Here is a 25,170-nt window from a genome sequence, read left to right as displayed (position 1 = left end):
ATGCAGAATAAAAAGCTGGGAGCATTTACTGAACTTAATTGAGGTTGTCAATATTTTTTGTCGTGACTAACGACTTACCTTTCAATATAGGGGCCTCTTTTCAAAATTTCGGATGAAAAATGATGTAAGATCTTGAACGGTTATATCTTTTGTTGTACTCAATTTCTTCGGCATTTTGTCAAAAATATTTGTACCAATGTTGTATTAAATTTTGGAATATGTAGGACATTCATTATCAACGGAAAAACAATGTTTTGAAAAATCTCGAAAACGAATCGGAAAAGTGAAAATTTTCAGCCCATCCCGCACAGAGCCGTCAATATGGTGCACCAACCGAACAATAAAATAATGAAAAGTTTATATATAGGTCGACTACATGATTGTTCCTATGATTATTCGTATTGGGTTGCTTGACGAGAGCAGTTGGTGAGGAAAAGCCGGCAAATTAGTTTTGGTTATGCCATTAGAAGCCGGACGGAAAGGAAAGGCTCATGCACGCCACGAGAAAGCGATAGTAGTGCATATTAGCGAAAGCGTTACGTACATTTCGAACCTTAATAACTTTTCTTCTACTGAACGGATTGCCAATCTTGTTTCATAAATCGGAAGGAAAACGTTCAAAGCTTGCTACCGATACGTTGTTTGCTATATAAAGTTTGTTTAAATAGTTCAAAAACTACTTTAAATGAGAACATTAATGATAAAACCTATAAATGGGGGTGTCGCAGCTTTTCTCAAAGCCAGACGTGTGTAAGATGCAGTGCATAACAGACGTGCGTGGTCGTGAGAACCTGCATCGGACGACCAATCAAATCGGCTACCACCAGAGAGAAGAAGAAAAACGTTGGTGGAGGTGGTGGCGGTGAGAAGGCCAAAAAGCCACTGTCACGGAAAAGGCGGTAGCAGCTGCCACTAAAAATGCCACCAAAACATCGAAGGCTGCAGCGAACAAGCCGAAGACCCCAAAGCCAAAGAAGGCCGCCAAACCTGCCAAGAAAGCTACCCGAAGAAGATAAGTAAATTCACGCATCTCTAATGTTGCCAACAGTCCTTTTCAGGACTAACAAAATACTTGTAAAGAATTAGTGGTGCTTATTTTCCGTTAGCGCTGTTAATTGTAGATGGATTTTTTTCATAGTTATATGCAAACTGTCCTTAGGATATATATATATATATATATATATATATATATATATATATATATATATATATATATATATATATATATATATATATATATATATATATATATATATATATATATATATATATATATATATATATATATATATATATATATATATATATATATATATATATATATATATATATATATATATATATATATATATATATATATATATATATATATATATATATATATATATATATATATATATATATATATATATATATATATATATATATATATATATATATATATATATATATATATATATATATATATATATATATATATATATATATATATATATATATATATATATATATATATATATATATATATATATATATATATATATATATATATATATATATATATATATATATATATATATATATATATATATATATATATATATATATATATATATATATATATATATATATATATATATATATATATATATATATATATATATATATATATATATATATATATATATATATATATATATATATATATATATATATATATATATATATATATATATATATATATATTCAGATTTGGTTATTTGACACGGCTCATTGCGGTAGCTTAACGGAGCCGTGGGTCTCTTAAATAATTACAATGGTGATGCTATTGAAGACTGTGTTTCGGATTGGTTTGCCGAAGATGTGTGGGCAATTTGTTGTGATGCATTCTCCTCAACATTTTCCACACGGTGTTCCATGATGTACCGTCTGGTTGCAGTACTTGCACGTAGGAGTCTGCCCTTCGTGGGTGCATAGCGTGGTTTGTTTGGTGTTAGTTTCTTTATATTTGAATTGTATAGTCAAGTGGGAGGGAATAGGTCTTACGACCCGCATCCTCACCACAAGAACACCGTTAGGAATATCCGGGAAAAAGTTTCTCCAAGTATCAGGTGTGACTGATTCCACTTCTCCGTATTGCGACATGTATTTTGTAATTGATTCATGGGGCGTACGCGGTGATAAATCATGTAGCCTTACATCTATATAATTGTTTTCTATATACAGTAATGTTTCAATTATATCACGGTCGGTCTGTATTTTAGCGTGATATATTTGAAGCGTGATATATTCAAAACAAAACAAAAGATTACATTCAAGCATTAATCCATGTATTTCTATAAACAAAAAGTAATAACAAGTTAAAGTTAATCAAAAAGAATAAATTATAGTAGGGTAATGAGCCTTTTTTTGGAATGTTTCTATTTTCATACTACCTATTTGAAGCCGTTGGTTAGAGCAGCGTTCGCCATCTTTGTTCAACGTATTAGGTCAAATGGTATGGCATCAGTGGATAATTTTTCTCCACACAGCTTCACTTTTCGTATCCCGTACCGTTTCTTAAAATTGTTGAACCACCCAAATCTAAACTTGAAGGAATCTGGCACGCTAAGATGTATTCGAAGGGACTACGATTCAGTTCTCGCTGTTTCAACATCCTCATAAATAGTCCCATATCCAATCGTTGATGTTGTCCTTCCAAAAGAAAAGGTTTCACACGAACGGGATCCCCAGGAAAATTTCGCTGAGCCCGGTGAATCGAACTTAATGCGTAAAATTTAGCCATTTGAAAGAGATTCAAGCAGAATTTTAAGAATATGATCATCGCGGTTATGTCCCGGACATTACTCGCCCCTAGTTTTTCGCTAAGCGTGATTCATTTCTGTACGCTAGGAAAAAGATTCCGATGGTTGTTTCGAGAGATTTTAGCATTGATAATTCAAAGCAAGAAAATATGAAATTTGTTCATTTCATGAATGAATGTCTCAACGAGCTTAGAATCCAGCGCATCCCATATCAACGCAGACGCCAACAACAAAGGTTCTTTTCAGAACCACCATAATTATTATAAAGAGTAACTTGAAACATTCCCACATATTTCATTGAGTATCATTCGATTTGAATTACAAGTCAAACGAGTAGTCACGACCCTCCGGTTATGTCCTAGACATTACCCACCCATCTTTTAATAGAAAATATGTAGCTAGAAAGATGGAGACGAACGTTTTGTTTTTCACGTTTGTTTGGGTTATTTCATGATGTGGATGTTTACCTTTCTAGACAATGACTGTCACACTTAATGTAGTAAGCAAAAAACTAATATTAAAATATCGACTAATGTTCACACCTCTACCAACTCATGGTTTTCGCAGCTGTCTGTTCTAAATAACTATCTAAATGCTAACATTTGAAATTTGTCATTTCCTCGGTAAAATTTTACCATTCGAGAGAAAATAACTTTCGGACTGCCAAATTTTAATTAAAAATAAGCAAATCGCCAAATGGTTCACAGTCTAAGTCTTAGAGACGAAATCAGAGCCTTTCGATATGTGGAGTAAAGTGGGGTCAAGTACGTCAGTTTTCTTTGGCGAGCTCATGCGGTGGTATTTTTGCATTGATTTTGACAAGAAGGTTATTCATCTGGTAATGTTTTGGCAATAATGTTTTTATTCCTGGGTAAATATTTTTCAAGCTAAATCTTATAAGGCGAACGTCTTGGGAAAATGACAAAAACATTTAGATATATTAAAGCTCACCGTAGAAAGAAAGAATCCAAGCAGGGAAAATTCATCCATACCATAGACTGGGAACTGAAATTTTAGGGGCAAGCGCAATGTGCGGAAACAGACGGGAGAACACAAGGTCCAGATCCAACAAGAAATGAAATAGTAAACACGCTGATGAACATGCGTAATAATACGGCGCCAAGATTGGATGGAATTGATAGACAAACTACTGCCACTAATGATCCGAGGGAATGATAGACAAAACTACTGCAACTAATAACACAAATCTAACATGACCATAAAGCACGAACGATTTCAAACAGTATACTCTGTGTTCAATACCCTACAAACTATATGAAAAAATCCTTCTGAAACGATTATAAGAACAACTCCCACAAGTCCCAGCCTACCAGATGGCATTTCAACAGGGCAGAAGTTCATCGATGGCGCAAAGAAAAACAAACAATAATAGTGGATTTAAAACAGGCTTTCGATAAAATTGACATAGCAAAAGCGGTAACCATTCTGACTTCGATGGGAGTTTCGGAAGTTCTCACAAACAGGATAATAAAAGAACAAAGAACACAGTCGATTCACAAAACGAAGGGGATAAACAGGGATGATTGGGCATATTCATTTTGAAGCTGCACCATGTGTTGCAGACTTTGAAGGAATTCATCCCAGAAATAAAATGGAACATGCAGCAGAGATAGCCATCCCACTAATATTAGCGTATGCTGACGGCCGACCTCATATTTGTATGCAGCAGGATAGAAGTGGAGAGAATGATCGCAGTGCTGGAGCCATTGCTTCACTCCATAGGCCTCGATATTAACGAAACCAAATCAAAAGTCATGTTTCGAGACCCGTTCAATGTAAACAACACCAGCAAAGACGAAATGCAACATTTTGGTAGATACAAGCTATCAAAAAATGAGATACCTCGGGGTATCCATAACCAGCTCCCTCTCAAGAAGAGAAACCACCGCCAAACCCATAAAAAAGGCGTATAAAGCTTTTCACAGCTTATGCAACTTCCTTTGGATGGTCGATAGTTAAGAGACTGTATCATGCCCTAATCACCCCTGTAGTCAAGTACTCACTGAAAGTGTCAACGATACTAAAGCAAAATCGTAACTCCTTGAGAAGGATCGAAAATACAATACTGAAGACACTCAAAAGCACTCAGTAATAGCGAACCACACCACAACCACCCTTCGGACCAAGCACTATCGGAAGAAGAACCGGGCGAAACAAACAGTGCAAAGTGTCTATACAGAACAAATATTAAACCAGTGGCCACCGTAAGGTCGCTCTGTTGCACGGTCATTTGGCATAATGGTCGTTTGGTATAAGTCATTTGGCATAAAGATCGTTTGGCATAATGGTTATTTGGCATAATCACTGCACTGAAACGAATACTTTACAAAATCAAGAAAATCATGTTGCGATTACAGGTTAGCTTGCGAAGTACTGCCGCTTCCAACTCTATAAATAAATTTAAAAATGCTCGCCACCACCTAATGTGGCTACGCCATGCTGTCCGACTTCGCTACCGCTTAGTTGAACGTAAACTAGCTGTAGCCCCTATGTTTGAGTAATCCGGGCAAACGAGTGGATTACAGGTTTGCTTGCGATGTATCGTCGCTTCCAACGCTATAAATAAAAAAATATTTGCCACCGTCTAATGTAGCTAAGCCGCTTTCCTTCTCGTACTTATGCCAAATGACCCTTATGCCAAATGGCTATTACGCCAAATGACAATTATGCCAGTTGACTATGCCAAATGTCTTATGCCAAACGACTGTATGTCAAACGGGCTTATGTCAAATGGCCTGACACCCGTGTGGGGTGGGGCTGATATTAAACGATGACTGCACCACCTCACCATACAATATTGATCTGAAATGTGACACGTAGAATAAATGGACAATCTACCGCCTTTATATCCGCTAAACCAGTGGGATAGGAAACAACCATAACGGTGCTGTTGGATGGTGTGGGAAAGTCTTCACACTGGAGACAGGCCGCAACAACCCGAGCAGAGCCTGATATCAAATTGAGAACTAAACTCTTGTGATGTAGTATGTAATGATTACTCAGGTTGCTATCGTTTTGGTCGTGTTAATGGTTAAAAGATCAAAATCGAAAGCAGAAACATTGCCCCATGACATCGAATAGAAAACTATTTATGCTATCAGTGAAAGCAAATTGAAAACTCGTTGAGATGTTGAAATATTTCAATAGAATCAAAATAAGTAATCAATTTGATGTTTGCCAAAGAAATAGAAACAATCTTTTTTTTTTTTTTTCTAAAAGCGCTTTTAATCTACCTAACAGTGTGATGATACATTTCTTATAACTCATATCACTCTCTTCGGATGCTAAATCGATTGAGAATATTTAGAACTTGATGTTTCGCGATGTTTTTGATAACACATACTACATGGGATAGCGGCAGAACTCAGAGAATCGCTCAAATCAGCATAGGACAACATCAGTGCTAGAAATCTCAAACCAAATCAATGGGAAAGCGAAAAAATTGCCCATGAAATAGACATACAAACGAATTATTGCTAATGCTCTGTTAATAAAATATTTAAAATCCTCAATCAATGCATTGTGGTGGGAAACTGAATTTTCCTAAAGGGGTTGAATATTGTGCTGAGCCAAAAAAAAAACAATTTTTTAATCGATTTGTAGTTTATACTCTCGATAGCGTTTACTCAAATTTCCAACACGACTGAGCGCTAAGAAATGAATTCGCAGCTCCTGATAGCACGCTACCTCTGAAGTGCATGCGTGCATAGTTCAAACTTTCAAACTTTGCATCGACTTTTTCTAAAAGTGACTTCCCAATAGTATCCTTGATTTGAATTATTATCGCTAATCCTAATACCAAAGAACAAATAAAAACCCCTCGAAACCGAACCGTTTGGGAAAATAATCACCATTACTGGAATTTTCATTTTCACGAAGCTTTTCGGCAACCTTCAGTCACTTGCGTTAATGCACTGGGTGCACAATGCTCTGAAAATCTAGCGAAATCGTCTCAGGGCACCAGCGGGTCTAATTCAGAGCCAATATACTACGATGTGAAGAGACTGTCACTAATTATTAAAAAATCACGACTTAATAAAAAAATAAAACTATTAAAAAATTTCAAATAGTTTATAATCTTCACAAACTTATTAGGGAAAGTTGTTTAATAAGCTTTCGTAATATTGTGTAGCAAAAAAAGCTGAAAATTTCAGTATTTTCTCTATCTGCACCATATAAACCCTTAGATATACCAATTAATAGGTATACGAATTGGAATAGGCTCGCCAAATTTCGGAAAAAGTCGATACAATAACCCCTTGAAAACTACCAAAAATTGTTAGATGTAATAAAAAAACCAAAAATGGGATGCACGTATTAATGTGGGACACAGTGAATAATACATACAGTAAAAACCCGTTTTTATCGGTCTCATGGTGTATTTTAGGCTGACAAAATGGGGACATTGACTAAATCGGGCAATTTTTCTTTTTCTTCATAATAAGCTGAAGCTGTTAAAATATTCTTCCCGTCCTTTGATGTAGTCTGATAACTATTTCTGATTATTTAATATAAATTTCTCTTGAAGGGGTTTTCTAGAGTAAAATTAAAAAGAAATTAGCTTTTTTGCATATTTGCACCTTCATGGTAAGGAAAACATGCTCAAGAAAGAATTTGGTCGAATTCAGTCTATATTTTTGCGCCCACTGTTTAAAGTTTACATCGGATTTTGTATGTTTGATTTGTATGTAGTTAATTTTCACAAAACAATTCCTCCGGAGGTCGCCCATTGCTTCCGAAAAATAAATCAATAGGTGGCTTTTACAGGAAGTTTAACAAAGAAACAAAGTCTCGAAGACCACGAAACGATCTGATGCTTGAGAAAAATGTTATTAAGCAGAAACCGATTGATGATCTGACGATTGATTAAACATTGATTTATTCTAGCACCACTGCTGTTGGTTGTCCAATTATATAAAATTTTGTTTTGATCTTCTCTTAATGTGTCTAAATCAATTATTTGTACCTTCACAAGAGTTTTGAAGGATAAATTGAGGCTTCTTTTGTACATAATAAGTGAAAGTTAAAATTTTTGTGCCCTCCCCTAGGTTGACGGGTTTGACGGTATTGCAAACATCTTCAAGCATATTTCAGCGTCAGTTTTTAAAGAAGCTTTGGCAGAGAACTGCTTTAAGATGGTTATTGCATTACGCCTCGATAGTGGTGCATCGAGGAGACCGAGAGGGCTTATGGGTGTTTTTTATGTTTTGTGTTTTTTCATACTCTGCTCCAGCCCAAACTAACAGTCAACTAAGAGTCTATGCACACTGGCGTGGCCGATTGGCGGGTCGCCGTTGATTGACTTTTTCTGTCTGTTGTGTTTGCAGACATTGTTCAACAGCTCAACGGCAGTCTTTGTGAGCACGGCTCGCAGTGGAAGTCATTGTGTGTCGATTTATCGGTCGACCTCGTCAACGTGCACAGGCGCATTAAAAAAATAACAGTAGAACCCTATTAGTTGTGTTGTGTTGTAATAATTGTAGTTTTTGGTACTAGTGTACAATTGTGTGCTAGTCGTGTGTCTGTCTGTGTATGTGGGCGTCTGATTATTTGTGACATATGGACCAGGGAATGGATGCAGAACTGGCTTATATGATGGAATAGTGGGTGATCTTTCTTGGGATTCGTTGGTCACTTTTTACTGGTGTTCAATTCGTGCATTCGATTCGATTCATTCCGATTAGATAAATGAAGGTGCGATTAATCTACCGACGCACGTCAATCATCCATTCCCGTCCAGCATAGTATGAGAAATTTCTAACGGAATGCAATTGTCGTTAATAGTAAATATATATCATTTTCTGGCATTTAGACGATTCCAAGTAGTTTTATTGCATGGTACATGTGTGTTGTTCAATTAATATTCAATAACAGTACTAACTCTACTCTTTATTTCATTTTATTTTATTTATTTTCGGTCTCATGCGTCATATTCATCTGATGACTTCTCCGAGTTAATTTAACATAAAAGGGCAACATTGCTGTCAACAATGACTATTCGCTGCCATCAGACGTCGCCAGGTTTTAGAAAAATTGAGATGTACTTTCATACACAATTGAATCAGATAAGTAGGAACGAACAACAAACTGCAAGTAGCATATTACACATGTCTTATTTTAACATCATGCATATTTGTATTAACATATTATTTACAGGTACCACACATATCTCAACACGCAACACTTCCCATACACATGTAAACATGCCAAGTGCATTCACTCGTAGGATCTATCATTTCGATGATCGCCTCGATTCTACGAAACCAGTGCACAATTATGCTGACATAAGCTAGTCTCGTCTGGCGAATGCATGTAACCTGGAAGCCCCAGACACGACAGGACGAGACGGACAGATGACGGACTGGACTCGAAGGGGTTCAGAGTTTTATGCATTCTTCAGAGTTTTATGCATTCTTCAATGCACGGCTAGCGACCCTAAAAAAATGAATTCATGCTATCAACCAGATATCATATTAACAACTTGGTACAAATCAACTTAAACATTCTAGAAGAGTTCACATTTACAGTCCCATAAAAGAAATATTCATTAAAGAAATCTTCGTATCTACTAATCTCTCTTTCATGTACGAGCGGAATAATTCATAAAATCGTGGACACAGAAGAAGCTTATTAACAGAACGGAAAAAAGACTAACAAAGAGGAAAAAAATTTAAAATCTGAAATCTAAAGAGGAGATTTACAATGGCAAAGGAATATGATATAGCAATAAGCGGTAAATATCAGCCTCAAGGTAAATTATGGAAACGCAAAGGTAAGAATGCATTACAACCAATAATAATAATAATGATACTAAATGATACTAAATAATTATTTTCATTTTAAAAAAGGTGTTTAAATGGCGCCCATGCGCTTATTCGTCCTAGTTAAAATATGGGTTGAGGGGGCACGGATTTTTGGCCTAGGGCGGAATGCCGATCAGACCGGTTCTACACCAAAAATGTACTATAAGGAAAGTATAAGGAATAAGTGAAAGTTAAAATTTTTGTATACAATTCGATCGTCAGTAGCAGTGATGCTATGAAAATTGAAATTTTCAACAATCTTCAGAGCATCAGTCGATTTTGGCTTAATAACTTTTTTCACAAGCGTCAAATCGTTTCTCAGTTTTCGAGACTTTATTTCGTTGACAAATTTCCTACAAAGATCAGACATCTTTTTATTTTTAGGAGGTAACGGGCGACTCTTGGAAGAATTATTTTGCAAAAGACGATTTCCCCATACGAAATCTCATGTAAACTTTAAACCGTGGGCGCAGAAATATAGTTTCACCGATCGAGCTCAAACTTTGCAGAGTTGTTCTGGGAGCTAAATGGGACCCAAAAAGTTACTCGGAGCAAAATTTTATTTTTAATGTAGAATACATTTAAGCTTTCAATATAGGGGTCCCGTTTCAAAATATCGGCTGCGGCACCGCGTCAGATTTTGAACGTTAATAACTTTTATCATACTTAACAGAATGATTTGATTTTTAGGTCAATTTGTTGAAAATATGTTCCTCTATGCTGTATTAAAATTTTAAGTATGTATAACATGCACTAATAACAAAAAATTGTGTTTTGAAAAATCTTTCGAAAACGACTCGGAAAAGTGAAAATTTTCAGCCCATCCCGCACAGAGCCGTCAAAATGGTGGACCAACCGAACAATAAAATAATGAAAAGTTTATATATAGGTCCACTACATGTTTGTTTTATGATTATTCGTATTTGGTTGCTTGACGAGAGCAGTTAGTGGGGGAAAGACGGCATACTCCTTTGGTTAGGCCATTAGAAGCCGGACGGAAAGGAAAGGCTCACGCACGGCACGAGAACGAGCGAGAAAGCGATAGTAGTGCATATTAGCGCGATTATATAAATATCTGTCGGTCGGTTTTTCTCATTCGTATTCGTTCAAGTACTAGCAAGCAGCCAGTCCACCGAAGTAAAGCAGTTGGCAATGACGACGGTCCGAAAAAGTGCCCCAGCTACTGGTGACTCATCGGAACTGTCGCCCTGCAAGAATTTCGCCCCAACTAAAGGGCAACTAATCTGTAGGCTATCGTTCCAGCGTCTATATAAGAAATACGATGTGTGGAACGAAAGAAAGAGAATTTAAATTATCCTCTCTCGCTCGTTTTCGTGCACTGCTTTTCCATTCCTTTCTGCTGCTAATACCATCATAACTTAAACGAATGTGCATGTTCCCCCACCATCTCATGGCCAGTGTTGCCACAATTGCATGTTGCTATTACACTTTGAATTATTTTATCGATCCTCTCTAGTATTGATAAAATATAGAACGTGCAAAGTACACTAGTCGCATGCTTTTATTCGAACTTTTTGGCAGCCTCCGTTGATTAACTGCATAAATCGATTTGTTTGTGCAGCTCCTTGCTAGTAGCAAACTAAATAGCCTTTATCAGCGCTAACAAATAACACAAAAGAATTTAAATTTGTGAAAATATTTTCCTTCCTTCTTTTCAAATCTGTAACATTCTTTGAAAATATTGTTTGAATGTTGTTATTGAAAAACTGAACATGCAAGTTTGCTAGCACTGGCCACTACATTGAAGGCGATGGAAAGACAGAATATTCGTTTTGGTTATGCTAGTATTGGTAGCCGAACGGAAAGGAAAGGCGCAGGAATGGAACGAAAACGAGCGAGAGAGCGATAGTAGTGCTTTCTCGTGTGTTTATATATGAATATTGGTCAGTCGGTTTTTCTCATCATTCGTATTCGTTCAAGCACTAGCAAGCAGCCAGTCCACCGAAGGAAAGCAGTTGGCAATGGCGATGGACGGAAACAGTGCCCCAGCTACTGGTGACTCATCGGAACTGTCGCCCTGCAAGAATTTCGCCCCAACTAAAGGGCAACTAATCTGTAGGCTATCGTTCCAGCGTCTGGTTCGTGAGATTGTACAGGACTGCAAAGTCGAGCTACGCTTACAAACCTCAGTCGTAATGATGCCCCGAGAAGCCAACGATGCCTACTGGTTCGAGAATGCAAAATAGTGCGCCTGGTTTGTTCGAGAATGCAAAATACTGCACCAAACGCATAACTTTCAGGCCAAATATATTAAACTGGCTCACCGTGTCGCGGGGAGTGCGTCTGAATTATGCTCCCGCAATAAAACAATAAACGGTTCTTTTCAGGACCAATTAATTGTGTTCTAATAAGAGTTAAACTGAAATATCCATTTGAGGTGTTTAACAATTTTCAGCAAGTAGGTTAGAAATACGATATGTGGATAGAAAGAGAATTTAAATTATCCTCGCTCGTTTTCGCGCACTGCTTTTCCATTCCTTTCTGCTGCTAATACATCATAAATTAAACGAATGTGCGTGTTCCCCACCATCCCATGGCCAGTGTTGCCACAATTGCATGTTGCTATTACACTTTGAATTATTTTTTCGATTCTCTCTAGTGTTGATAAAATATAGAACGTGCAAAGTACACTAGTCGCGTGCTTTTATTCGAACTTTTTGGCAGCCTCCTTTGATTAACTGCATAAATCATTAGATTTAAATTAACGTCTCGAAGTGAAGTCACGATGCTCCGGTTATGTCACAGACATTACCCACCCATCTTTTTTTAGTTTAGTAGAGCGAATACGAATTACTATCGCTCTCTCGCTTGCTCGTTTTCGGGCTATGTTCCTTTTCATTCTTTCCTGCTACTAATACTAGCATAATCAAAACGAATGTGCGTCTTCCCACCATCCATTTAGTGAGCAGTGTTGCCAAACGCATTTTCAGTTTTTCATCAATAACATTTCAACAATATTTTCAAAGAATGCTGTAGATTCGAAAAAAAGAAAAATAGTTGGTGATGGAAAAGAATTCCCAATTAGAATTTTTAACCATAATTATAACGAATCATTTGAAAATTTCACATGCAAACGTAATTTCGTTGCATATCATTAGATTTGGATTAACGTCACAAGTGTAGTTACGACACTCCAGTTATGTCGCAGACATTACCCACCCATCTTTTAATGTAGAATATTTAGTCTAGAAATCAGAATGTTCCAATGGTCGTTTCAGGCGACTTCAACATAGATGTTTCAAAACAAGAGAATTTGAAATTTGTTTATTTTATGAATGAATGTTTCAAGCTTCGTTTGATCTCTGATCCATCACAAGCAACTACACTTGCAGGCACATGCATTGATCTTGTATTTGTCAAAAACGTCAATGCAGAAACCCGAAGATATATTTCGTACTTTTCATATCACAGACCAATACTTTTTTTAATTGATCCAGTGGTTTAATTTCAAATGTAAACAACGCTTGAAAAATTATAACCGGTTGACGACCTACACCTACACCAATCATGTCAGAATCACCTCCTGGACAACAGCTAAGCCCGGAAATAGTAAGAAGTCAGAAGCATCCAACGAAAATCGAAACCAGCGCATCTCCCCACCAAGGCCAACAACGCCAACAAAAACGGTCCTTGTCAGGACCACCATCATTTTTGTAAAGAATAATTTGAAATATTCCTCGCCCAAATCACCTTTTGTCCGAAAATTCCAATGAATATCAACATATTTGAAGAACGTGTTCCTTATGTATTCTACATCTCTCCGGTTATGTCGCAGACATTACCCACCCATCTTTTTTTTTCATATAACCGTGTCCCACTCTAATGTTCATATGTGGCTCATAAAATCGGGTTTTCAATGTATTATAGTAGATATTCAGTATTCGAAGAAGTTTCTTTGTGAACGAATGTAGAACAACTTTGTTTCTACTTACTTGAAGTCAGCGGCGTAGCCAGAAATTCGGTTTGGGTTAAAATCGAACTTACTGTCCAAACGGCATGATTCCGAAACCGTAATTGAAGTTGTAAAATTATATAGAATTAATTTTTCAAAAAATAGTAGCAGAGTTGTAATTTTAGTAACAGAGCAATAATTTTTCAAAAAATAGTAGAGTTCGTGTCTTTAGCGAATTTGTTGAGACTATCATTTAAAAAAAACTATTGTAGACATGAATATTAACCTGAGTAAATTCTCCATAAATACTTCTTGGAGAAAATAACGTCAAAATTAGTTTATCAAATGATATGCTGTTTAGCGTTTGTAAAACTCATCGGAGATACTAAACCTCCGAAATTGGCGGTTTCAAAATGATGTTATCTTGACCTTAAATTACTGTTTTGGAACATTGATTTGACCTATTCATATAATTATTCATAAAACAAAAATCAAATGCTCATCAAAATCGATCAGCTAGAGTCGAAGTTATGCAATTTTTTGGTGTGCAGTTCTATGTTTCATAGACATTAAATCAATTCCAACTTCGCTTCCTATTAAATAAAGACCCTTATTACAATACATCTCTTCTAAAGCGAGCTCAATATGAAAGGAAATCTGAGGATTGTGATTGATTTCAAAACTCTGGAATTTTCTATTGGAATGTTTTCAGGCAGATATTTGATATTGATGTTATTAGACAACTGTGAAATCAAGACCAATAGATCAGTTGCATATTAGGATCCTATTCCGACAATTTTTCAAAAGTCCTCATGATGTTTACAACATGTTATCAATGTACGAATCAGATAATTCTTATTGTAATATTGAATTAAATCAGTCAGCAACAATAGATTTTTAACTTCAATCCAAAAATTTTTTGGATCGGGGAGGAGTGGGGGGGGGGATATGGTGTTAAACCCCAAAGCCTTCTCTTGGCAACGCCGTTGCTTGTAGTTATTTATTTCGCTTGTCATTTTCCAAGATATGTTCCGGATCGATTCGATGGTTATAAGCTAGAAAATTGCAGTCAGAAGGTTCACGCAAATGAAAATTTTTGCACCGATAAGTGATCAAGTTCCATCCAGACAACTTGGAATTGTTCGGTGGTTATTTCTAGCGTTTGTAGATAGAAAAATGAAAGAGAAAATTCGTTTTATCGAAATAATATTTGGTTTATTTAAATGGATTATTACTATGTTGAACAATAAATAGGCGACAAAGGGTAATCCGCAAACAACAAGCCATAACTGTTAAAGTACACTAAGGTTTTTTTTACACGGTTTTTTTTGCACGGTTTTTTTTACACGGCTTTTTTTACAAGGTTTTCGCAATTAGCACGGTTTTTTTTGCACGGTTTTCGCAATTAACACGGTTTTTCGCAAAAATATTCTAAGTCCTTTTAAAGGCAAAAGACTTAGACGATTTCTCAGCAATTTTTTTTGCACGGGTTTCGCAAAAATGTTCTAAGTCCTTTTGGAGGCAAAAAACTTAGACGATTTTTGATCAATTTTTTTTGCGCGGATTTCGCAATTAACACGGTTTTAGCAAAAATCCTTATGAAGGCAAAAGACTTAGACGGTTTTTGACCAAGTTTTTTTTGCGCGGTTTTCGCAATTAACACGGTTTTTCGCAAAAATATTCTAAGTCCTTTTAAAGGCAAAAGACTTAGACGATTTCTCAGCAATTTTTTTTGCACGGGTTTCGCAAAAATGTTCTAAGTCCTTTTGGAGGCAAAAAACTTAGACGATTTTTGATCAATTTTTTTTTGCGCGGATTTCGCAATTAACACGGTTTTAGCAAAAATCCTTATGAAGGCAAAAGACTTAGACGGTTTTTGACCAAGTTTTTTGAATGCAAAGAATTTCGAAGATTTTTGGAAAAGTGGAAGTGATTGCTTTTGGAACAGCATTAACGAGTAGATGCCAAATGTTCATGTCTGAGGCCATTTAGAAAACCAAGATGGCGACTTCCGGTTCAGTGGAATTCTCTGAAACCCCATCAATATGGCTATTTTTGGAACGGGATTGATGAGTGGACGTCAGATATCGATGTTTAAGGCCATTTGGAAAACCAAGATGGCGATCTCCGGTTCAGTGGAATTCTCTGAAACCCCATCAATATGGGTATTTTTGGAACGAAATTGATGAGTGAACGTCAGATATCGACGTTTAAGGCCATTTTGAAAACCAAGATGGCGATTTCCGGTCCAGTGGAAGTCTCTGAAACCCCATGAATATGGGCATTTTTGGAACGGGATTGATGAGTGGTCGTCAGATATCGATGTTTAAGGCCATTTTAAAAACCAAGAAGGCGACTTCCGGTTCAGTGGAATTCTCTATAACCCAATCAGCATGCATATTTTCAGAGCGGGCCTAATAGAGCGCATGATAGAGATCAGTGTCAGAGGCCATTTGGAAAACCAAGATGGCGACTTCAGGTTCATTGGAATTCTCTAAAATCGAATCAATATGGGTATTTTTGGAATGGAATTGACGAATAGACGCTAGATATCGATGTCTGGTGCCATATTGAAATTCAAGATGGCGACTTCCGGTTCTGTGGAATTCTCCAAAGCCCAATCAATATGAGTATTTTTGGAACGGGATTGACGAGTAGGTGCCAAATATCAATGTCTGAGACCATTTCGAAAATCAAGATGGCTACTTCGGTTTAGTAAAATTTTCAATTACCACAACAATGTGAGAATTTTTGTAATAGCGTTAATGAATAGATACCGGATGTCAATTCCGGAAGTCATGTTTTCATCTAAGATGGTGACTTCTATTTTAGTGCCAAGACGATGTTTTAAATATAAAGACACGCGGCGAAAAAAACAGTAAATTTGGCTGCACGGTTTTACAAATTATTTGCTAGTTTTGGCAACCAGGAATATTGTGTAAACAGCGAGTGACTTGTAGTTTGAATGAATGCTTGGCGAATTCCTTTTTTGAAATATTTCCCACAATACTTAATCATGTAACTTGGAAACGCATTGATTTACATACGTTACTGAGCCTGTCTACATGTTTTTCGTTGCACTAGAAAAAATGTATCGATGATGCAGGATGCAGACATGTATTTCTTTTCATTTCAATCTCGATACTCCCCACGCATTACTTCCTAAATCCGCCATATTTGTTTACATTGCTAGTTTGGAACCGTTGTTTTGGGTTCGATTGGAACTTTTGGCTTCAGTCTTCGAGCATCTCTATAAGCTTCATCTCTGCTTTAGTGTACATCTCATTCATCTTAAGAGTGCTTCTGGTGTAGTGGGCAAAAAAATCGACTTCTTTTTTATCCGCTTAATTGTTAGTATTGAGCCTCTAGAATCGTCTCCCGCAATCTCGGTGACCACGCTGAACTTCTTTTGTTTTAAACAGCCATGCATTCCTCGCGCGTATTTGCTGTGACACACGCAGATTTCAATCTATCGGCAACAATTTTCTTAAGACTGACAGCGATAAAAATACAGTGTGAACAATACACTTTAAACTACTTCCACCCAAATTTTTAAGAGAAAATACCAAATGGATTGTTTTCCACGTCATTTTTTCCGTGATGCAATTTGATATGGAGTATCATTTAATAGCGTTTTTTCGAAACCGCGTTTTTCAAATTGGTGAACACGATAACTCAAAAACTAATTAAAGAATTGACTTGATTTTTTTATGAAAATGCACAATATGTGTAGCCTGTCGGTGAACCACAGAAAACGGAATGAAAAAATTGTTCTCTCTATTATTTTGAAGAAAAGTGCACGAATTTTACAGAAAAATATAAGATTTTTCGGTTTACATGAAGCCATTTTCCTAAACTCGAACTTTTTTTTGGGTTCATCGAGTAACTACAAGTCTAAGCTTTACAAATTTTACTTAATTTCCTGTGTCAAACAATTTTATCAAGAGTCATCGTGTTAACCGCGGCGCTCCTCGACGTGGAAATGGTTGGACGTCTACTCTTGGAACGCTCGTATGTGTGGCTCTGCGTGGCTGCCAACCCTATTCTGCGCGGCGTGTAACGTGAGACGACTAATCTCACCTCACTCTACGTGACTTCACCCAATTCTGAAGAGTCACTTCGGGTGATGTGAGACTCCCATTTAACCGCAATGAGGAATCTCACCTCATCCGAGTCGACTCTCAGAATCGGGTGAGAAAAGTCACGTAAAGTGAGGTGAGTTTCGTCGTCTCACGTCACATGCCGCGCAGAATAAGGCCGTGCAAATATTTTTTTCGTACAGAATAAACGTACAAATTTAAAGCTTAACATTACATAAAAGATGCATTGTTCCCTTGCCTTCAAAATCGTAAAACAAAATAACTTTCGGTTTGAGCACTTTTCACCAGACGCCCCCCTTAATAATACAGCGAAGACCTGATTTTATTATTTCCCCCTGATTATGTCAGCTTTTTGATTCGACTTTGAGTCTCGCATGAAGATTCGCTCGATGAGCTCTAGCAGACGAACCAACTCAAATTCGAGTAAATCCATTCATGAGCAAATTTTTCTTATCTTATAAATGCAAAATATACAAAAATAAATGTATCTTTTTGTTTTACGCTGGATATTTATACTAAATAATCAGAACCATCTTGGGTGTTACAATGACGCCAGACCTCTGGCAACTGCATATTTGTCAATCCAGTTCCAAAACACTCCATGTTGTGAGTTATACAGAATATCGCGAAGCCGATAGTCTCAATGTTGTATTTCAAAATGGCCTCAGACATTGATCTCTATCATGCGCTCATTAGGCCCGCTCGGAAAATATGCATACTGATTGGGTTATTGAAAATTCTGTTAGACCGGAAGTCGTCATCTTGGTATTCCAAATGGCCTCAGGCATCGATATTTGGTGCCTACTCGTTAACACTGTACCGAAAACAACCATATTGTTAAAGTGCGGGACAAAAGGAAACCTCAAGATCCGACGTTTCCACTTTTCCAAAAACCTAAGGAATTGGAAAAAGCAAAAACCGTGCTACTTGCATAATCCGTGCAAAAAAAAAACCTGTTCAAAAATCGTCTAAGTCTTTTGCCTTCAAAAGGACTTACAACATTTTTGATAAAACTCCGAAATCATCCCTTTTCCTAAAATCGTCTGTCTTTTGCATTGAATGTAACGCGGTTTTTTTGCACGATTTTCGGAATCACGCGGTTTTTTTTTTGCACGGTTTTCTGAATTAACACGGTTTTTTTTTACACGGATTTCGCAATTAACGCGGTTTTTTTTACACGGATTTCGCAATTAACGCGGTTTTTTTGCACGGTTTTTTTTTACACGGTACGTATCCCCCGTGTAAAAAAAACCTTAGTGTATTCAAAATAGATATTTCATGTCTTCAGTTAAGTTATTTGCAAACGTAAGAGCTACAAATTTGCTGAAAGCATAATTTCAATACAATCACTTTTAAGAAAGTTTATGAAAATATCTCACTCGTAGGGGGATTAATCAGTAAATGTACAATACCAAAGAAAAGGGCATATTGCCTCCATTAAATTCTCCGAAGATACTATTGACCTAAAATTAGCCGTTTTGGCGTTAATAATAGATTACATGTTTGTTATATTTCTGGCAAAGGGGAATGAAAAATCTTTCGTCCGTATTTAATGTTAAATATCCCTTTTGATTATAGTCCGATTTCAACAATCCACAGCTTGTTCGAAAGGTATTTGTATAAGCTGTCCAACAATATATAAAGTGTTAATTTTTGTTGTCAATTTCGGCAGATAATTTGAAAAAAATGCAAAAAACGCCATTTTTACACATTCAAACATTCAAATCTTGGAAACTAAACATCAGAATCAAAAACAAATTAATAGCGTAATTTAGCCCCTCTCTTTTATTTCTCGTTTTTAGAGTTTCCTCCTGCCTTGTGGAACCGATCAGCTCCAGAGTGCCACTATGTAACCGCCGTCGCCCTTACCACTACGCCTGCATAGAAGGAAACTGAAGCGAGAGCGACTCGAGGTCCGATGACTTTTGAAGGATTCCTCGCGGGTCCGAAGAATACCATCCGCCAATCCGGTACTCGACGACTTACTAGACTGAGGCGCAAATTTGTTTCGCTGATCCACCTCCCCCCCCCCCCGTTCGAGCGAAAGTTGCAAGTTTTGCTCTTCTTTCCCTGTCTCTCCCCTGTCCTTGATACAACTGCTGCTACACTGATGCGGAAATAAGCCACCCTTTGAATATCTTGACCAAGCATAAGTTTTAGTTAAAAAATTCAAATTAGTATTCTGTATTCCTAGTTTTAAGATAGCTATAATTTTTACTCTTTATTGAAACTCTTGTCCTCCATCTTGTAAATAGAATTGAATCCCTAGTTTTAAGATTTCTGTGAAATTTCTCATAAATATTTGTTCCCCCTTTTGTGTACTAAACTATATTGTTAGTTTTAAGATAACCGTAAAATATTTCGTAAAATACTATTACTCCCCCTCTTGTATATCAAAGTGAATCCCTTGTTTTAAATTTTTTTCATAAAAAAATCTTTTGGCCCTCTTTTGTATATTGAATCTTATTTCTAGTCTTAAGATAGCTGTAAACTTTCTTTTCCTTTGTAAAAAAAATATTTCAACATTGTAACCTCCTAGTTTTAAGATATCCAAAATGTAAAAACAAAAGCATTTGGCACCGCCAAGCTAACGCATTTGTGCCTATCAAATAAACGAAATGAATAAAAAAAAAAAAAAAAATTAATAGCGTTCTGTCTGGCTGATGGCTTTTTCATTTAAAATTGGTTTGGATAAGATCAGTTTAGCCATTGCTAAGAAACACGAATGAGAGTTTGTCCGTTACATACACACACAGATACACACACACACATTCACACACACACAAACAGACATTGTCCCAAATCGTCGAGCTGAGTTAATTGGTATATAACACTCGACCCTCCGGGCCTCGGAAAAAATCTTGAAAGTTTGAGCGAATTCTATACATTTCTTTTATAAGAAATGTAAAAACGCAAAGCAAAGTGAGATCAAAATCTCAGAAAAAATTTAAACCGATATCAAAATAAGAATTCAATTTGATTGTTGATATCAAAATATGACTTTGCTCGGGAACCCCTTCAGCATCATCAAAAGAACAAAAGATTTTTGAAATAACGCGATTTTTTTACGTGGACATTTGAGCTAACGCGGTTTTTTTACGCGTACGTAACCCTCGCGTAAAAAAAACCTGAGTGTATAGCAATCGTTCATTCAATGAAAAAAATAAATGAAATTTCCATCATTTCCCACGCGCGGCGTCCCTCCGTGCAGTGTGGCATCTCAAATGCATTTGGATTTGATGTTTTGGATTTTATTTTTTTACAAATCGCTTCCTCACAGTGCAGTAGGGGACCGCGGGGCAAGTCCGACACCTTAAACGCAATAATTTTTCTAAGATTCCACAAAGCTTCTAAAATTGTATTTCTGTGCACAATCCTTGTTTAGGTGGTTCTTATCAAAATATAATTTTTTCAGCGTTTCAAAAAATTGAATTAATTAAAAAATGTTCGTTGCCAAAAAATGGAGAAAAATGACATTTTTAAAACTCTGCGGGTAAGACCGACACCCCAAAAGGGCAAGAGCGACCCCCTTTTGAACTTTCTTTTTGGCCATTCTTTTCCATTAAAAATGTATTGTGTATGTGTGATAAAGTGCAATTATGTGTATATGAGTATGTGTGATGCAAACGCATGCTTTCGGTAGTTTCATAGCGCAGCAAGCAGGGTTGCCACATTAAAATCTGTAATTTTTCGTAAAAAAATCTGGAAATCTGCATCGCGGGAAAACAATTCTGTATCGAAAATCTGTATTCAAAAATTAATTAGAAGCTTCCCAAAAAATAATATTTTGACAATGAAAAATTAATTAATCTTTGTCTGGAGAACAAATGATATCAAAATTTGGCACTTTTGTTCCACGGTTTAGTGGTTTCTTATGATCTGAACTGTACCGGGTGCCTTGTAAGTGTTATTCGAAATTCTAATACGCTGGGTACTACATATCTACACAAAAATCTGTATTTTAGTCAAACAGAATCTTGGTCGTAAAGTATCAAGAAAAATCTGTAAAATACAGAATAATCTGTATATGTGGTAACCCTGGCAGCAAGAGGAAGAGCATTCGAATGCTTGGTGTTATGAATAAATAATGTTTAACGCATGGTTTATATTATGGTTCGGGTTTTCTCAAATAATTCTTTGGAGCGTTATTGCCACTTCTATAGCCATTCTAACGAGGAAGAGCTGTTCTGCAAGCAGATTATATACGCTGTTACTAGGATTCATTCACTTAGAAGTGACGCACGTTTCGTAGTAAGTTATCCGGTTCGTGTTGTGATTTTTCGGAACACTGTTGATCAACAATCCGACGGTCAATGAAAACTTTTCATCAATATCATTTCAAAATCTCAGATTATACTTTTTGTAATATAACTATGAATCACGTTCAATTTAATTCTTAATTTTTTTGGTCAGCTTGAGACAATACTGATAAATAAATGCAAAAGGCATAGTTTCCGTGTATTTTAATTATTAACATGACGTAATTATAGTATAATTGAACACAACAAATATACCCAGCCGTTTGTATCGAATCAAAAACGAACCCAATCATCTAAACACCGTGTCGGTCTTACCCCATCTAAAAACTCTCGGACTTACCCCAACAGCGCACATTTTTGTTAAATGCTCAATTAATAGTATTGAAATACTCAAACTTATCTTCACTACATACAAATAACGATATGGAGAGTAGAATGTGTGACACAAAAACAGTTCATTTTCAAAGCTTAAAATGTATTATTAAAACCTTAAAATGTTTCAACTAAAAATTACATCCAAAAACGCATCAATTTTGCTTTCGCTTGTTTTGTTTATTTTGTTGACGTTTAATGAACCCATATGGCATCGATGTGTATCGAAATGCCTAAAATAATCGTATTAATAATATCCTATTATTATTGCATGATTTAAAATTTGATATCTGGGAAAAGTCGTGGGGTGTCGCGCTTACCCAGGGTGTCGGGCTTACTCCCAGTTCCCTTAATCTTTAAAATCTTTAAGAATAAGTACAGTTTCAATTCAGCGAATTGTTTTGAAGCCGCGGATTTACTCTAGGCCATTTCAATATTACGCCAAGGATGTAAACGAAAAGACGAAAGATGGTATTCACTGGAGAGGTCAGAAAAATTATCATTAATTATACATAATATTTATTGCATAAAACGTGATTTTTTTGTTTAGAGCCTCCAACAATAGTAATGCTCGATTTACATTTCCTCATATTCTATCGTACACATCATCGTCAAGCATACATAAATAACTTAAACCTGCACCAACCCACATCCTGGTTGTCCTCCATGCCGTGTATATAGTCAAAATTTCCTTCTAGTCAGTATGTGACGTGACTGTGATTATATGGTCCCACATGTGAACTCTACTGACTTCTGACTATAATCAATCGTTATATTTAGAATCACATGACATAAACTCGTTTTTGAGGACCTTAACCAACCTGTACTAATTTACTACATTGCCAATGACATCGTTTCTATACAAAATGGTCAATCGTCATCATCGAAAATTCTTGTTAGATCGCTAATTGTAGCTGGATATTTCGTAACAGGACATTCATTTTTTTTCTGCATGTGGCTCACAATACATCGGTAGCAGTATACGTACCTACAAAATGGTTAAAAGATTGTAGCAAGATATAGCTAAATGTTGAAGAATTTAGTAATTTACCCCGACACTGAAACAGCCGTTGGGATAATCCATTTTTGAAGGCAGAGAGGGCACATGTTCTTGTATTTTTCGCTGTATAAGTTATCTTGTGGTGAATCAGGTACTGGTAGTTTGGACAGGTCTCCCATGTTTGCTTCATTTTGCCACCATTCGATGAATTGCAGAAAGAATGCTGATAACTCTAAAGTTCTTAGTAGAACAGAGCTTAAAACAGTTGCAAACCTGAAATTTAAATTATTAATTGTTTGCCTTGTGAATCGGATTTAAGTCAATTGCGTCCCATACTTGACTTGACCTGACAGGATATCCTTAAACATCCATGGCTCGTCTTCCTCTGGTAGGTATGCAAGCGACAGATTCAACCAACGCAAAACCGGTGAATGTGTATGACTCTTTCCTGCTAGATATATGATGTATTGAAAAAGCTTCAGGCTTTCGTAACAAGCCTTCAAATATGGGACGATTTGAACGAGCAACCGTTTCTCTGGCGTTATTAATGTGTTATTTTCGCAATCATCCTTCCATCGTTGCACTTTTTGTTCGATCTTGTTGGATAAGTATGGTATAAGGACTAGGAAAACGAGTGACCACTGTTTCCCATTGCTATCGAAGCACAATGTTTGCGGCGAAATACGCGATAGTCCATAGAAAACTTCCGACAGTGATCCCCCTTTGTTACGAAGGTAATAGCTTTGAACTACACAATTGAACACCAGATATGCTTCGTCATAATATCTGAGAACGTAACCAAAAGTGTTGGGCTTTATCGTAGCCAAAAACTAAAGAAGCAAAGTTGATTAATTCTTTTAGTTTATTATTCGTATGAGAAAGTAGCTTACATTGGCCACTCTTTTCAGTGCTGGATAGAATGTGGAATTTAATGAATCTGCAGCAATGACTTCAAACACGGATGGACGGGCTTCTATGTTTTGTGTTATATGTGCTCCTTTAGCCGCCATTATCCTTAATGGATTTGCTTACAAACTTATGTCATTTTTACCTTGACCTCGAATCCAAAGGCCTTGTGTTTAAGGTGCGCCCACAGTGAAGCCAAATCTATTGAGTTCTTGTCGGCCTGTCTCGCGAACACTAATGCTGTTTCCTGGTTGAAAACAATCCCATTTGCTTTTGCCGTCTTTGTTTATTATTTTTCACCAGCTACACTGCAAATAATCTGCACATTGAACTCAAGTGTTTAACACTTCTTGAGCGTTTTTTCAAAACATCATATCTGCAATGAGTTACTCTCTGTTTATACTTTCTCTTTCGATTTTTACGGCGTCACTATAACACTTTTCACTTATTTTACAGTACAGATCGAAAGACGGTGGTTTTAACTAGCATATTATGCAAAGAGCTGAGGGATAAATGTTAAAATGACCGAATTATTAACAGAAGAGAAAGTAAACAAAGAGAGTAACTCATTGCAGATATGACGTTTTGAAAAAACGCTCAAGACTTATGTCGTTTTCGATTGAGATCCTAGAAACTGACCCAGGTTAGTTGCTTCAAACGAACGTTTTTAATGAAACTGAGTTTGAATTTCAATATGAATAGTTTTGTCCTCTATGACTTGTTTTATATTATTTATAAGATTTATTACAATTATTATATAAAACAATTCTCATTTGATGAGTGTTGTTTTTTATATTCTTTTAAATAAAGTGAAACAGTGGTATGTAATATACATATTTATTTCTAAACTTAAAAGCTAATTAAATCTATAGAGGTGCATTGAAATTTTGCTTAGGTCTAAAATAATAACACAGATAACAGACGTTTAGGCTCGAGTTGAATCGTGTGTAAATACCCGCTACTGAAATTCTGAATAAATCAGACGTCTGAAA

At 36.3% G+C, this 25,170-nt stretch overlaps 1 protein-coding gene across 2 annotated transcripts; it reads right to left on the bottom strand.

Annotated features, from left to right (window-relative positions):
* Positions 1-22,768: 22,768 nt before the first annotated feature.
* Positions 22,769-24,489, bottom strand: LOC131689166 (peroxisome assembly protein 12-B). 2 transcript variants are annotated; one of them, XM_058974072.1, is made up of 5 exons: positions 24,163-24,489; positions 23,609-24,102; positions 23,324-23,545; positions 23,094-23,260; positions 22,769-23,029 (listed from the first exon to the last, which is right to left on the bottom strand). In XM_058974072.1, the coding sequence occupies exons 1-4, from the start codon at positions 24,280-24,282 to the stop codon at positions 23,143-23,145; spliced, it is 954 nt and encodes a 317-aa protein (XP_058830055.1). In that variant the 5' UTR covers positions 24,283-24,489; the 3' UTR covers positions 22,769-23,029; positions 23,094-23,142. The 2 variants fall into 2 exon arrangements, with proteins under 2 accessions (XP_058830055.1, XP_058830054.1); XM_058974071.1 differs by having other exon boundaries at positions 22,769-23,260.
* Positions 24,490-25,170: the final 681 nt, after the last annotated feature.

The sequence above is a fragment of the Topomyia yanbarensis genome, chromosome 3 (assembly GCF_030247195.1).
Source record: "Topomyia yanbarensis strain Yona2022 chromosome 3, ASM3024719v1, whole genome shotgun sequence".
Classification (NCBI taxonomy): Eukaryota; Metazoa; Arthropoda; class Insecta; order Diptera; family Culicidae; genus Topomyia; species Topomyia yanbarensis.
This window is presented reverse-complemented; position numbering and strand designations above follow the sequence as displayed.